At 53.5% G+C, this 15974-nt stretch overlaps 2 protein-coding genes across 2 annotated transcripts in view; one reads left to right on the top strand and one right to left on the bottom strand.

Annotated features, from left to right (window-relative positions):
- Window positions 1–410: 410 nt before the first annotated feature.
- Window positions 411–3071, bottom strand: LOC128945563 (DLA class II histocompatibility antigen, DR-1 beta chain-like). Its single transcript, XM_054289305.1, has 3 exons — window positions 2946–3071; window positions 2046–2492; window positions 411–427 (listed from the first exon to the last, which is right to left on the bottom strand). Exons 1-3 carry the CDS (start codon window positions 3028–3030, stop codon window positions 411–413), a joined length of 549 nt encoding a protein of 182 aa, XP_054145280.1. The 5' UTR covers window positions 3031–3071.
- Window positions 3072–3722: 651 nt separating this feature from the next.
- The window catches only part of LOC128945562 (mitogen-activated protein kinase kinase kinase kinase 1-like), a 124407-nt gene continuing 112155 nt past the window's right edge, over window positions 3723–15974 (top strand). The window contains 10 exon segments of the mRNA XM_054289304.1: window positions 3723–3771; window positions 3774–3799; window positions 4143–4224; window positions 5545–5658; window positions 6121–6158; window positions 6560–7202; window positions 7394–7457; window positions 8288–8336; window positions 9356–9465; window positions 10220–10337. Of these exon segments, the coding sequence (XP_054145279.1) occupies window positions 3723–3771; window positions 3774–3799; window positions 4143–4224; window positions 5545–5658; window positions 6121–6158; window positions 6560–7202; window positions 7394–7457; window positions 8288–8336; window positions 9356–9465; window positions 10220–10337 (1293 nt within the window).

The raw sequence follows: 15974 nt of genomic DNA, 5'->3' as shown, positions 1-15974 counted from the left end.
TTCGCTGTGGATTCCATGGTCCACGCTGGTCCGGAGGCGTCCCTCCCGCTGTAGTCCGACCCGCCGCTACAGCCGCTGCCCTCTGTCCAGGAGAATCCCCGAACCCCGGGGGCTGCAGCAGTCCCGGGTTCGGCACCAGTTTGTTGCCTTCTGAAGCAAGGCAGGCGACCTGGTTCAGACGAACAGCACAGCAGCCCTCTCACTAGGGCCACTCGGGCCAATGACACACGCAGACATCAATGTGATGGACGGTCAAAAGGCGTTTATTATCTCATCTCTTGGGTTTTTATAGTCTAAGGGGTCTCTACGTCAGCATGGGTCTGTCTTTACCTTCTATGGTTAGTAAGGGGTGGACAGTTACTGGGTAGGGGATGGAAAGTTACTGGAATTCGGTTAGGGGGGCTACTTTCCTATGTTAGTTTCTTATCTACGGGAAGCAGATGGTCTTATCTAAGGGGAACTGAGGGTCCTGCCTTTCCGTTACATCGCGAGATCTTCCGCAGCGCCTGTCCCTTTCTACCACAGTCCCCCTGTGCTCACAGGCCTCTGCAGCCACAGGAGAATTTGCCTCTTACCATGGCCGCCGTTTCCCTGAAGTAAGGAGGTTTTCCTTCCACCATCTCGATGGTCACAATGCCAAAGGCCCAGATGTCCACCTTGGGGCCATAAGGAGATCTGGTCACAACTTCTGGGGCCATCCAGTGAGCAGTGCCAACCATGGAGCTGCGCTGGTCCTGCTCAGGGCTGAGCTGAGCGCAGAGGCCAAAATCAGCTGAGGACAGAAACAAACCCTGTCAAAGGCAGCTGCAATGAGGAAACCAAGCACCAAGATTCCCCACTCTCAGTCTGAGAGTGCAGTAGTGAAGTCAGCTGGAAAAGCCCTCAGGGCTGTAGCCAAGGAAAGATGGAACTGGACCCTTCAAGAAACCATTGAGGAAGGGGTGGGGGATGTGAGAGAGAAGAGGGGAAGGAGGCAGGAGGAGGAGCAGGGCGGGGGGAGCGATTGAACCGTGGCAAGAGAAGGGGGAGATGAGGAGAGGAGCAGAAACAGGAAAAGTAGCGGGGACACCCCGGCCTTCATCGAGGTGTCCACGAGGGGCCAGGAAGATGTGGAACCCCCAGCCAGGAGTGTTCCCAACACGGGGGGCTCTGACCCTGGGGGTCACCCGGGATTATCCAGCGCGGATCCTCCCACGGGGGATGGAGATGGAGCGGCGCACGGAGCTCGTCCCGCACCGGGCACTGGGGAATCCGCGGGCAGCAACCCCTCCTCCCGGGCCCAGCCCCCACCCTTTGTCCCCCTCCCTTTGCCCAAATCTGTCCCATCGCCCCCCCCAAACCACTCCCCATCGCCCCCCAATAAACGGGCCCGGGGCCAACTGGGAAGCTTGATTGGGAGCACTGGGAGCAGGCACTGGGCGGGGGCAGAGCGCCAGCGGGGCTGGGGGGGACACGGGACCCCCCAGAATCAGCGGAGCGGGGACGGAGCGGGGGGTCCCGGCCGGGCCCGAGCCCACGGGGAGGGGCTGCGGCCGCCGCCGGCTCAGGAGCTCTGTGGGCACAGAAAAGGGGGTGACACCGGGCTGGGGGCCCCCGGCGGGAGTGCACACGCTCCGCCACGGCGGGGATGCCACCCCCGGCAGCCGCCCTGACCTTCTTGCGCAGGGAGAAGCCGAGCCCCAGCGCCAGGAAGACGAAGCCCAACACGAAGCCCCCAGTCCCCATCAATGTCTTGCTGCGGGCGGCGTCCGGCGGCATCTCTGGGGGGTCCGCAGGGGAACTGGGAGAGAGGGTGGAGGTCTATGAGTGAACTGTGAATGAACTGGGAATGGACTGGGAGAGACTGGGGAGGAACTTGGCATGGTCTTGGAGGGACTGGAATGGCACTGGGAGGGATCTTGGTGGCACTGGGAGGAACTGGGAATGAAGTGCGCGGCACTGGGAGGCCGAGTCCGGCGCGAGGCGCGAGGCGCTGCGGGTCTGCCTGGCAACAGATGAGTCATGAACAGGATGCGATCTCATGGGTTGGGGAGCGTCAACTTTACGGGTCGCTGAAATGGACGCGCGAGGGGGCACTGGGAGGGACTGGGAGGATCTGGAGACCCCGGGGATCGCCACAAGGAGGGCTGAGGGCTCTGGGCCGATGCCCATGGAGATTTTGAGGGGCTCCAGGGTCACTGGCAGGGCAGGCCCCGAGGGGACATGCTCTCCCTCGTGCTCACCTCGGCGCTCCGTGATGAACGGGGTAAAATTCTTGTACCAGCACCGGCAGAACCAGTCCACCGCAGTCCGTCTGTCCTCCATGAATACCGCGTTGCTGTTCCAGCGCTTGGCCAACTTCTCCCCATAGCGGGTGAACACCACAAAGTGCCCCACGTCTCTGTCGAACATTATGAACTGATCCCGGTTGTAGATGGATCTCTGGACGTACCTCACATTCTCCGTGCCGTTAATGAAGTAACACTCGGACTTTGTCATCCTTTGGAACACCCCTGTGTGTGCAGAACATAGATCGGGGAGTGCCTCTCCAACACCCTCCCCCAGCACCCCCAGAGCTCCGGGCCCACTCCGGATCCCCACTCCGCACCCCCAGTGCCCTCGGCCGCCATGGGACCCTCCTGCCCGCGCTGCCCCTTCCTCTTTGCCGCCCTTCCCCCATTTCCCCTTCCACATCCTCTCCCCTCCCACCTCCGGCCGCTCCCCAAATCACTTTGGGGTGCCATTTCCCCATTTTCCCACAAATTCCCCAATCCCCAGGCCCCATTGCGATCAGTTTTGAGGTCCCCCCCTCCGCTTTTGCCCGCTTCCCCACCCTCTCCCACCCCTCCCCTCCCGCTCTCCCTTTGGGGGGTCCCCTCCTCCTCCCCCTCCATTCTGGGCTCCCCCCTTCGCCCCCTTTTCCCCCTTCTCCCCCACTGTCCCAGCGCCTCCCGCCCCCCGCTCACCCGAGAGCTCCGCGCCCGCAGCCGGGGGGGCTCCCAGCACCACCAGTGCCGCCAGCAGGGCCCCAGCTGCCGCCCCTCGCCCCATGGCCGGGGCCGGGCAGGGAGCAGCAGCCCCAAAGCAGCCGCGCTGCGCTGGGAGCGCCAGTCCGGAGCAGGGCGGGCTCGGCAGCGCCGCGCGCTCTCATTGGCTGCCGCCGCTTCTGGGCAGCGATCGGCCACGGGCTCTGCCCGGCAACCGATGAGGCAATCCAACGCCCCGACCTCTCATTGGCTAAGCCTCCTCCTTCCTGCGCTGCCATTGGCTGAGGCCTTTCCGGGACGCTGCAGCCCCGGGCTGGGGGTTTTTTGGGCAGGGGGAACCTTGGGGCGCTGGACAGGTGGGAGCTCAGGTGAGCCCAGCAATGCGTGCCCAGGTGCGCGGCATCTCAGGGCTGCCCGTGGCGAGCGGTGACGCTGGCCCGATGCCAGGCACCCCCAGAGCCGCTCTGTCCCTGCCCCCGCAGCCGCACAGGGACAGAAAATGGAACCGAGGGTTCCTGCGTGGGGACAAGGACCGGGAGAGATTCCGAAGCAAATCCCGCACGGGCACAGCAGATCCGGCCTGGGAACATGGAGGGAATTTATTACCAACCAAATCATAGCAGCACAAGGAGAAGGGAAAGAAATCTCTCCAACACCTTCCCCCTGCCCAGCACAGATCACTCAGAACAGGGGTCACCAGGGCTCTGCCCAACGGGGGTCACTGGGGATCATCCAGCGCGGATCCTCCTATGGGGGATGGAGCTGGAGCAGCGCACAAAGCTCTTCCCACACTCGGGACACTCGCAGGGCCTCTCCCTGGTGTGGAAGTGCTGGTGAGTGACGATCTCTGAATCCCACCTGAAGCTCTTCTGACATCCCAAGCACTCCTAGGGCCATTCCCCAGTGTGGATCTTGTGATGCTTGCTGAGGTCGGAGGTCCCACTGAAGCTCTTCCCACATTCCCCACACTCCCAGGGCCTCTCCCCAGTGTGGGTGTTCAGGTGTTCCATCAGGGTGGAGCTGGAGCTGAAACCCTTCCCGCATTCCAAGCACTTGTGGGCCTTCTCCCTGCCATGAAGCTTCTCCACCAGCTCTGAGCTCTGGCTGCATCTCCAGCCGCCTTCCTGGCTCAGGGCAGCTCTTTACTCCTCACACCTCCCTGGGCTGGGTTTGCAGCCCCTCCTTGTGAGGGATCTCTGGGGCTTTTCCTCCTCCTCCATCTGGCCACAGCTTGGGAATGACAAACCCGGGTTTGGGGGTAACCAAGGTTGGAGTGCCTTGGAGTAGAGGCTCCTCCTGGCCAGGTCCATCTCTGGACCTCAGCAGGAGTCTTGTGTCCATGAAAATCTCCACACATCAATATTTAGCCCGAAAAAACTCTCCCAGGAGCTCCCTATTGCTGATCTCTCCACTTTTGGGGTTCAGGATCACAGGGGTCCAATGGTTCCAGGGGTTCTCCATTCTCTGGTGTCCTGCTTAGGGATGATCCAGGGGCTTTTCGGGGTCCATGGGGTCCCTTCTACCCTGATGTTCTTCTTTGAGATCCCAGGGATCCCAGGGATCCCTCCTCTCCAGGCTCCCCCCCTTTCCAGTCTGCCGGGGTCCCCCTGCTCTGGGATTGCCCCTCTCTGCTCTCCCCACTCTGGGGGTTCCAGGGGTTCCCCTCCTCTGCTCTCCCGGGGGTCCCCAGGACCAATGTCCTCCCCCGCCCATACGGGGCAATGGCCTTGTGGGCCCCCAAAGATCCCCCAAGAGGCTCAGCTTTGGGGTCCTGCAAGATCCAAACCTACACACACAGAGAAAAAAACCTCCCAGGGACACCAGATGATATCTGGGGTCAATTTCACAATCTGTGAGCTCCAAACACACCCCAATAAAAAACCCTCTCAGGGACCCCCGGATGGATTTGGGACGAGCTCCCCCTCCCCGCTCACCTGCAGGACGAGCTGGGGGCTATGGTCCCGCGACTGCGGCCACAGGGGGCACTGGAACCTCCTGTTCCTCCTGCTCCTGCTCCTGCTCCTGCTCCTCCTCTTCCTGCTCGTCCTTTTCCTTTCTCCCTCCTCCTCCTCCTCCTCCTTCCTAATCCCACCTCCTCCCCAGTTCCTGCCTTCTGTATATTTAGAGTGGAGAACCTTGCTTGTTTTTAGAACTAGAACAAAGATCCCAGATGGAACAAGGCTTGCTGCTTTTAGTCAGAAGCATCAGTGACTAAAGGTCACGTTTCCTTTGGTTCGGTGCCGTCCTTGTTCCTTCTCAGTGTTCAGACTGGGCTATGGGGTGTCCTTGTTTGCTGCATTTTCCGAGTTCCTCTTGCACCCTTTGGGCCATGGGCTGTGCCCTGGGAGGGTTCTTTGTGCTCCTTTATGACACAGGAGAACCTTCCAGGCGGTTTCTGCGTGAGCTGCTGCTGGGATGTCACAGGAACAGCGCCACGTCCCTGTGGTGTTCCCGTTGCTGTGGGACACAGAGGCCTCAGTGCCCAGAGTGGCTCTGGGCTCGTTGCCAGAGGATCCTCCTGCCTGAAGCATTCTCAGCAGCCAGCCCAGCCCTGACGGGTGTCCTTCTGTGCTTGCAGGGCTACAGGCTGCAGAGGTGTGCAGCGCAGCCAAAATGCTCCAGCACGTGGCTGCTGCAGTTTGCACTCTGTACTCTGTGGCTTATTCGGGGTATTTTTTAACCCACTTGGCACGTAAGTCGAGGTTTTCCCTCACTGCAGCATCTGTGGCTTTGGGCTTGCTGTGTGCTTTCTGTTCTTCCTCTGGAGCTGAGCTGACTTTGGAACCAAATTGCCATGAAGACACCATTGCTTTGGGAGAGCTCCTGCTAGCAGCTGCAGCTGAAAAAGGGGGTGTCTGCAGCCAGTGGGGCGTGCACAGCATCTGCAATGGGCCCTGGGGGGTTCTGTTCCCTCAAGCAGGGAGTCTGTGCCAGCAGAGCCTGGAACTCCCTCCCTTTGCTGCTCCAGCCAAGAACTGACCCAGCCCAGTATTTTGTGCTGTTCTCTTGCTTGCTGTGGGAAGGGACTGTGGCTCCTGGAGGGATGCTGTGAAAGCAAAATGCTCTCTCAGGGTTGCCTTGCTCTGTGGCATTTCCCACCACAGGCAGTTTTTCTCCTAACAGCATCTGGTTCATGTTCCCTCTCCCATTGCAGGGCACCTCATGTCTGGATTCCAAGCAGCTCCTCCTTCGGTGAGTGGGAAAGGAACCTTTGGTGTTTGGAATTGTGCAGCAAGTTGTGAGCTCGGCATGTGGCAGCTGAGTGCCAGCCTGGGAAGCTGAAGGAAAGTTCCTGTCAGTGCCTGCAGCAGCAGCAGCAGCAAAGGGATCCCCGGCAGTTTTCTCCTTTTCTGCTGAAGAGCTTTAGAAGAGCTGCAGGTCTGGCTTTGGAGGCAGAGGATTGCTTGCTGGCTTTAGCCATGGTGGAATATCGAATTCCCAACAATAAGTGGCAATGTCGACTTTAGCCCATTTTTAGTTGGAACAGCTCTGAACCCAATTTCTGCTTAGTGCAGCTGGATGTGCAGCTGAGGATAAATAAGGTGATAACTGAGATAGAACTTCCCGTCCCTCACGCTGCCGTCTGTCCTCAGGGCACAAAAGCAGCACCAGCACCTCCTGGGGCTCCTTCTGCTTCCAAAGAGGAGGAAGACAGCAGTGAGCTTCCCGCTGCTCTGGGGGACGATGGTGAACTTCCCTCAGTGCCGGGAGATGACAGTGAACTTCCCGCTGCTCTGGGAGACGAGGGCGAACATCCTGTGGTGTGGGAATGCAACGGCGAGGCTCCCGCGGGGTGGGACAAGGACAGGGGACATCTCCCGGCGTGGGACGAGGGTGGTGGATGTGCCCTGGTGTGGGACCAGAATGGCCAAGCTCCCATGGAGTGGGATGAGGATGGAGGACATCTCCTGGAGTGGGGTGAGGATGGAGGACATCCTGTGTCTTGGGAAGAGGAGAGTGAACATCTCCCAGCATGGGAAGTGGTCAGTGAACATCCCCTGGCTTGGAAAGATGATCGCAAACCTGCAGCATTTTGGGAGGAGGATGGAGAAGCTGCAGCATTTTGGGAAGAGGATGGAGAACCTCCCTCTGCTTGGGAAGAGGACAATGAAGCTCCCTCCGCTGTGGGATCCTGGGCTGAACATTCTGACAGCAGAGCCCTGCAGCCAGAGGGGAGAGGGGAGTGGTGCCTGATGCAGCTGAGTACGTCTGCTCTGTTCCTGGGTGCCCGAGCAGGTGCTGTGTGTGTGTCTGGGCATCAGCTGCACCCATGGTTGCTCTGCAGCTGAATGTCACAGAGCCATTTATTGTCCTTCCCCAGCTGACACCAAGGGGCTCACGGCCCCAGGGAGCGGGGCTGGTTCTTGCTCTGCTGCAAGGTGGGCTCTCACTCTGGGAGGGAGCATCTTCCACGTTTTTTCTTTCAGGGAACACCATGAGCGAGGCGGAGTCTGCCCAGAAATACCTGGAAGTGGAGCAGATTGGCCAAGGGTAAGTGCAGGGCAGCTGCTTCTGCACAAGCAGGGCTGGGTGTTGCGCTGGTGCAGGATCAAGTGAGTGTCAGGAGAGCCCAAAGCACCTTCAGGCACTGGGCTACCATCCTGCTGTCTCTCAGTCCTGATCAGAATTGATAACTGTGGTCAGAAGGTGCCGTCAAAGGCCCCTGAGGCTGGCAGTGTCCTGCCTGCAGCAAGGAGCAGGACCTGGAAGATCTTCTGTCCCTGGAACTTGATTGCCTAAAAGAGCAACTCACCATCTGGTGACTGTCAGAAAACAGTTCTCAAGAAGATTTCTTTCAAATATTTTCCTTCAAATAATATCCACCAGTCAGGATTATCAACCTAATGGTTTAGAAACAGAAACCAGAGATGAACCAATAAGTGCTGTACTCTAGCACAGGTAGCAGACCCCATACATTCAGTAACAGACACAGAGCTGATGCACTCTGGGGGGAAATGCATCACCTGTCTGATGGCAGGGCCCTTGTAGAACAGGCAGGACTTAGCCTGGAAATGGAAAAGGATGAAATGCATTCTTTTCCAGTTCTTTAGACACCCATTTCTCCTCCTAGCTTTGGAACTAAAGCAATTCAGCGTGGACATTTGGGATTTGCTCCAGCCCAGTTCCTTCGTGTTGTGTCTCAGTTTCCTCTTGCACACCTTGCATGGCAGAGGGCTGGTGGCTTCTGTGCTGGTGATGGAAGGGTGGATGCACCCAGGTGTTTGTGAACGCTGCAGGCAGCAGAGATCTCCTGTCTGGGCTGGCTTTCACTGCCAGGGCCTAAAGCGCTGCTTCTTTCTTCTCTGCTCTTTTGTCTCCAGGGCTTTCGGAGCTGTTTCTAAAGGACTCGACAGGGCCACTGGAGGAGAGGTCAGTGCCAACACGCCCAGCACGGCCGGCAGCTCTGCAGGGCTTTCCCCTCTGCTGGGAGCTGTGGCTGCAGCTCTGGGGGCCAGCAGAGCTTTCCTGCCCAGGCTGCTCCTCTGAAGGCAGAGCAGTGTCAGCCTGCAGAGCACAGCTGGGACAGACTTGGTCCTTCTCAAGTGCCCAAGGAATGCAAGGAGGGCAGCGGTGTCTGTCAGAGCAGGACACCCTGGGTTGGTCTTCATATCTAAAAGTGTGAATGCATCAGCTGCTGGAGACTGAGGCCCCATTAATCTTCATCCCAGCCTCAGACAGGAACATTATTTAGCTGTTTTTCCATCCTGCCTTTCATCTTCAAAGGGAACCTCAAGCCCTAATTAGGGAGAGATCCTGCTTGGACTCAGTTTGGGGTATTAGTCCAACTTCAGCTGTTCACAGAGGGAGAGGGAGAGAAATGAGAAGATGGGTGTCCAGAGCAAAGCTCTCTCCTAAACCCTGCAGTTGTGTTTGGGTCTGGTGTCAGTGACAGCCTGTGACAGGGATCACCTGAGCAATGGGTGTGTGTGTTTGCTTTGTTGTGCAATCCCAAACAGAGCAGTTGGATCTGAAATCATGACCAAATCCCATAGAATTGCTAAAGAGTTCCTGGCTGTTTTGCTCTTTTTTCACAGAACCAGAATTACCTCCTGCTTGCAAAATGTGTTTGAATAATAATAATAATGAGAGTGTTGAGGCCATTAGAGAAGACTGTAGGTGCAGAGAATGTAGTTAGAGCTTTGAGGCTGACAGCTGAGGGACCATTTCTGCAGAGCTTGCAAGGCCAAATGTCTCTGGCCATGTGTCCTGTAAGCAGCCCCCAGCTGGCAGAGCAATGGGCTGTGGGAATGGCCCTTGCTGAGCTCTGGTGTCCCATCCCAAGGCAGTTGGGCCCAGCCCGGCTCCGTCGCTCCAAAAAGACTCGCTCCGTGTTTGCTGTGGCCTCCTGCCACAGACTCCTGCAGTTAAAGGCTGCAATGTCCCTTCAGGTGGCCATCAAGAAAATGAGTCTCAGAGGGCAGAACAGGGAACAAGCTGTGAATGAGATCCTGCTCCTGAAGGACAAGAAGAACCCCAACATTGTCAACTCTTTGGACAGGTGAGTGCTTCAGCTCTTATCCCGTGCCCGGGCCCTGCGTTAACCTTTCCTGGCATCCGGAGTCTGTAGCCTGTTTGGAAAATGCCTGACCCAGCCACATCTTCCCAAACAGCCTGGCAGTTCACTCTCTCCATGTGCTTTCGTTGCTTTGCTTTGGTTTTTCCTTCAAGTTCCTCCCCGTTTGCTGTGTCTCCCAACAAGTGCTGATAAACCACAGCAGAAATTATTTCCCTTGGCTTCTTCTTCCCAGCCCTTTTCCATTGCTACAAATGCCAGGAAGATCAGGTTATTGTTTCCAGAAATGCCTCATTTGCCCATTTTTCACTGGCCTTGCCTGTTTCTGAAGGGACTTTCTGAAAGGTTTTCTGACTGCTTTTGTCCCAAGTGCTGCACAGCCTCCTCCCCTGGATAACCCTGGCAGTTGTGTTGCCTTGTTCTGCAGGGAATGGTGGAACTGATGAGTTCAGAAGCTGAACCAGCTGGGGCCAAGGGTTGTGGTTCCACATTGATCTGGGCTGTTGCTAAACTGCATTTTTCACCTGCTTGCCATCTCAGGCCTCTCCTTTCTCACAGGTGTCACCTTCTCCTTTAGACTGTGCAGATTCCAAGGGCTGTGCAGCCTGGCAGGAATATCTCTCCATCTGATTCTGTCCTCATTGACAAATGACCTGGAAACAAAGCTCCACTCCAGGTTTTTCCATGGGGGAATTGAGCTCTGCACTTTCATCTCCATGCCATTGCTTTCCTCTTCCAGCTTCCTTGTTGATGGAGATCTCTGGCTGGTGATGGAATACATGGATGCAGGAACTTTGCAGGACGTTGTCAGACAGACACGCATGGCTGAAGGAGAGATGGCAGCTGTCAGTCGGGAGGTGAGGGGTCCCGCTTGTCACTCCATGGCTGGGGCACGATGGTCCTTCCAAACAGGGCGTGAGAACAGGAGTGGCTCCATGCTCAGGGCTTTGTTTGTGTGTTGTTTTTGTGAGCTGGAGAAGAAAGAGCCTCTGCAGTGAACGGCCTGCCAGCATCACTGCACTTCTACTCTGTTCTTGTTCTCTCTCCTGCTGTTGTGGTACTCTCTGACTGGTTTGGATTTGATTTGCTGTTCTCAGCTTTGCCTTGAACTGTTTGCCTGGAGCTTGTGTGCACTGCACTCCTGGCCTGTCACAGCAAAGCTGCTGTTGGCAAAATTCTAAACTGTCCTTTCTTGTCTGATATATTCCGGCCATTGGTTTTGCCCTTGTGTTTCTTGTTGTTATGTTTGCCCAATTATCCCATCATAAAAAAACCCAAACAATATTTGAGATAGCAGCAATTTTAATTGAATAGTTTAGAAAATATATATTGACAATATAATTTGATTAAAAATAACGGATAATTCATTTCAAATAATAGTGCAAAAGCAAAAGATAACCACGGGGTATAGAGTGCAGGGCTCTTGGACCCTTGCCACCTCACGTACAAGCTTGCTAAGTGAAGATTCCCCCCTTATATGTCATGTGTCAATGCCATCTCCTCCCATTTTCGATTCATCACATTTTTACCTCTGCCCTCTATTGGAATATGAATCCCAATATCACCAGGTAGATTGTGCCTGGGCCCGTCTGACCCCTGCTGACAAGCCAAAGGCGGCAACTGTGGTGTTTCACCCCAGAGACATCTTTAGCTGGCTGGATGCTGCAGCGGGCAGTGAACAAGTCCAGACTTGTAGAAACCCACTTTATCTCACGTGGGAAGGCTTCAGGCGATGGTGAGGAGGAAAGGAGATGGATTCTGCCGGAGGGTTAATATCCAGAGTTTTATTCCATGGTCACAGAGGTCTGAATCACAGGTAACAGCTCCAACAGAATCCCGACCGCATGGCCTGATTGACCTTTTAGGCTCCAGGGGGAGGGGGAGGGAAGGGATAGAGGAACACCAACCAGGTGGGAGGGGCAGGGTCTCGGGGGAGGATGACACCCAGACAGGCCAATGACCTGTGCGCATAGGGGCATCTTTTGAAGCTGACCAACCACACGATGGCTCTGCTGGAATGCCAAGACTGACTGACAGCCCAGCAGGGGAAAAGGGGGGCGGGGGAAGATGGCACACCTGAAGGACTAGGATAGGTAAAACAGGAAATTGTAACACAGTGCCACATCTCCCCCTAGTGTTGTTTAAAAAGAAAGGGACTGGGTTTGTGATGAAATTGGTTCCTCCTCTACAGGAGGGGGAGATGGGCTTGAAACTAACTTGAAAACCATGCGTTTGATTAGTCCAAAAACAATGCTAACAACTACAATAACAATAACTAAAATAAACAGCACTAAAACACAGTTTTCAGCATAGATCCCAACCAGCCCAAGAGTCCCCAGCCTTTGAACAGTCCATTCAGCCCATTGTCAGTTTCTCTGTTGATGTCCGAGAGCTTTTGCCAAGGTAGTCCATACGTGCTTTGGGCTGAGGGACTATGCAGGAGATCGCAGGTGGGATGATCACGAGTAGGACGAGAAGCAGGCTCGGTCTATTGATGCCGAATTTTGCCCCAAAGGGCGAGAATAACTGCCTAAGAGACTCAATTTAAGTCAGCATAGACAGGAGGTATTTTATTACGACGCGTCGGAGAAATCACAAAAGGGATTTCTCCCTATCTTGTAACAAAAGTAAGCCTTTTATACAGTTTTGAATATAAAGTTACATCATATCACATGCATAATCATGTTTTTGCATGCATATTCATAAGAGGCGTGGTGTAGGCGGAGCGTGGGCGGAGGCATCTCTTTTGAGGATCATTTTGGTGGTCGTTCCGGTTGCCTTCATCGTGGGCAGGGGTCACCTGATGAGTCTTCCTCCTTAAACTTTTGAACTCCTATCCTAATATGGCCAATTCCGGTGTACTTGGCTTGGTCCCATGGCTTGGCAAGGCTCTTAGGGTCAGTTTGACATCGTTGGCTCAGAACATGCTTAGCCCATCAATTCCCCTATCCCTATCTCTCTTTCCTGTCATTGTGTCCCATGCCTTAGCCGATTTATTGCTCTATATGTTTCCTAAGTGCTATGCTTTCTTCCAATGTTTCACATTCCATGTTTTAACTCATTATTTCTTGAAGGCTATCCGTTTTGCGGCTTTACTATGGTGTCTTGAGACTGAATACACACGAACAGTGGGATCTAAACTGGTACAAGGAACTTGAGAGAAACATATATTACAAACTATTCCAGATAGGAGGCTTAAATGGAATTTCATCCAGAGAACGCGTGCGGCGTTTCCTTCTCCAGGCAGCATGAGCAACCTGGGGTACTTCCGTAGATTTCTCTGAGACCTTGGGAACATAAGGCTTTACCCATTTGGAAGGAACCCACCTTAAACCAGAGGGGGTGGACACACAAGCGTATCCACGTCCCCAAGTAACCAATTTGTAAGGTCCCACCATTTTCCAAGTCTCGGGGTCTTTTACTAAAACCGGAGGTTTTTCTTTCATCAACCTATGACTGCTCCCCCCAAAGTGGTGTAGGATGGGCGGGTTCAGGCTGTCAAAGGAACAATTCAGAAAATTGATTGTGAACAGTGCCCTGGATAACTGGATGTGGGGAGGTTCTACCTTCAGAAACTGTTGTTGCTGGTCCAGGACTCTTTTAGTATCACAGTGAGTTCTTTCTACAATGGCTTGACCTGTAGGGGAGTAGGGGATGCCAGTTTTGTGCTCTACTCCCCATTGCTGCAGGAAGCTCCCCAATTCCTTGGATTTATAAACAGGCCCATTATCAGTTTTCAACTCCTTGGGGATGCCCATGACAGAAAAAGCCTGTAAGAGGTGCTTAATGGCATTGATAAATGATTCTCCTGTGTGGGCAGAAGCATAGACTGCTCCAGAAAAGGTATCTACACTAATGTGAACATATTTCTGCCATCCAAAAGACTGTATGTGTGTAACATCTGTTTGCCACAGTTCACAACTGTTCAGTCCCCTTGGGTTTGCTCTCGTACTCACTGTAGGGACTGCATGTTGTTGGCAATTTGGGCATGTGGCCACAATTGCTTTGGCCTGTTCTCGAGTGATGTTAAACTGACAAACCAGGCCAGGTGCATTTTGGTGGAAAAGCTGGTGGCTGATTTTTGCCTGTTCAAAAACATTTGGGAGAGTGGCCATCATTGCAGGTGCAGCAAGAGCATCTGCCCTTCTGTTGCCTTCAGCGATAAACCCTGGCAAGTCAGTGTGTGACCTGACATGCATCACATAAAATGGTTGCTCTCGGTGAGTGACTAACTTTACCAGTTTTGAGAGCAATTCGAAAAGTGTGATGTTAGACACCTCTTGCAGTATTGCTTGATCTGCCCTGGATACTACTCCTGCCACATATGCAGAATCTGTAATCAGATTGAATGGTTCTGAGAACCTTTCAAAAACCCTAAGAATCGCAGCCAATTCAGCAACCTGAGGTGAACCTTCCACCTCAGCAATGTCCGTCTCCCACTGCTGGGTTTGAGGATCCTTCCAAGTCATAACGGACTTGTGGGACCTCCTGGACGCATCTGTAAAGACAGTCAGAGCCTTTTTTAAAGGTCTTCTACTTAGAGCACTTCTCAATTTCACAGTGAATTGAACATCTTGTTCAAACAATTTGTGAGTGGGCCACGCTACAGAAATTTGTCCTGAGTAGGAATCTAGAGCAAACTGCAACACTACATTTTCTTGAAACAATTGTTCCAGTATTTTCATAGTATTTTGACCCGATTTTAACTCAACTGGAATGTGAGTGCACTTAAAATCACATCCTGCTAACTCCCTGATCTGGGTCCTTGCTTTCTGGATCAGTTCTGCTACCAGCTCCTGAGGCTTTGTCAGTCTCTTAGATCATTTGTGACTGAGGAAAACCCATTCTATGATCAAGAGAGGGTCCCTCTGGTCCTGGCCCTTTTTAGGTGTTTCCTTTGCCTTAGGTGTTTGTTTTTCCTCCCACTGGAAAATAATTCCATCGAGGTGTGGCAACGTACCTAGGATGATAAATTTGAATGGCAGGTCAGGCCGACATCGGTTTGCCTGTCTTGTGGACATTGCAATCTGAACCTTTTCTAGAGCACCCCCTTTCCGTGCCTCTGGGGTAATAGACCTAGGAGCACCTGGGTCCTCTCCCCCTTTCAAAAAATCAAGAAGAGGGGCAAGGTCTTCGTTAGTCAGACTGAGCCATGGCCTTACCCAATTCAAAGACCCACACAACTTGTGGACATCCGCAAGGGTCTTGATCCTTGGATTGATTTCTAGTTTTTGAGGAACAATGGTCCTATTTCCAATTTCTAAGCCCAAATACTTCCAAGGTGGCATCTTTTGAATTTTCTTTTCTTGGAGCTCAAACCCTGCAACAATCAATGCATCGATCGTTAGGTCAAGCGCATGTGTGAGTAAATCATCATTGGGGGCACACACGAGGATATCATCCATATAATGATAGATGATGGCCTTCTCTGTGGCTGCACGCACTGGGGACAGCAGGGAAGAGACATACCACTGGCAGATAGCTGGTGAGACCTTCAAGTCCTGAGGAAGAACTGTCCAACGGTACCTTTACATAGGGGCTTCCATGTTGATGGAAGGGACCGAGAATGCAAAACGCAGTGCATTGTCAGGGTGCAAGGGGATTTGGAAAAAACAATCTTTAATATCAATAACAGCTGATTTCCAATCTTGGGGAAGCATTGTTGGAGATGGCATACCAGGTTGGGGAGAACTCATATCTTCAATTACATTATTAATTTGTCAAAGGTCATGGAGGAGCCACCATCTCTTTTTGTCAGCTTTTTGGATGACAAACACTGGGGAGTTCCATGGGGACATGGCCTCCACAATGTGACCCTTTTTTAGTTGCTCTTCCACTAGTTCCTCAAGCGCCTTTATTTTTTGTTTACTGAGCGGCCACTGTTTCACCTGAACTGGTTTGTCTGTTTTCCACTTCAGTTTTTGGGTGGGGCACTGTTGTTCAATGACTGCTGTACAAAAATGCTGTGGAGAGTCTGGAATATCAATTGTGACACCCCACTGGGCCATTATATCTCTCCCTAACAAAGGTTCTGAATAATCTAATGGACGAATGGACACAAATGGATGAATATTTGCCAATTGTCCGTTTGGTCCCTCAATTTGAATGATGCTTTTGGATTGTCTTGCCAATTGCAGGCCTCCTACACCTTGAATGTGACCGGCATCATTTTGCAAAGGTCAGTGTGCTGGCCAGTCTTGTACTGGAATCACTGTGCAGTCTGCACCAGTGTCTACAAGCATCTCAATGCATTTTGACTCCCCACCCCCACTGACATTACACCATAATTTGGGTTTGTCTTTCCCAATAACTTGGACCCGGGCGACTGTGGGCCCTTGTTTTTCAGTACTTTCAGGTAAAGACAGCACAGGGATGGCTTGTGCAACAATTTGTCCCTTGGGAAGAAACAGGGGTGGGTGGAAACAGTGCAGCCCGAGAACGAATTGCTCAGGATCTGATGTTGTCATTCCTGGAGCAATTTCGATCTCTTGTGG

This window comes from Melozone crissalis, unplaced genomic scaffold, assembly GCF_028551555.1.
Source record: "Melozone crissalis strain CALT ecotype California unplaced genomic scaffold, PUWL_Pcris_2 ptg000066l_1, whole genome shotgun sequence".
Classification (NCBI taxonomy): domain Eukaryota; kingdom Metazoa; phylum Chordata; class Aves; order Passeriformes; family Passerellidae; genus Melozone; species Melozone crissalis.
Note: the sequence above shows the minus strand (reverse complement) of the source record. Positions and strands in the feature narration are given on the sequence as shown.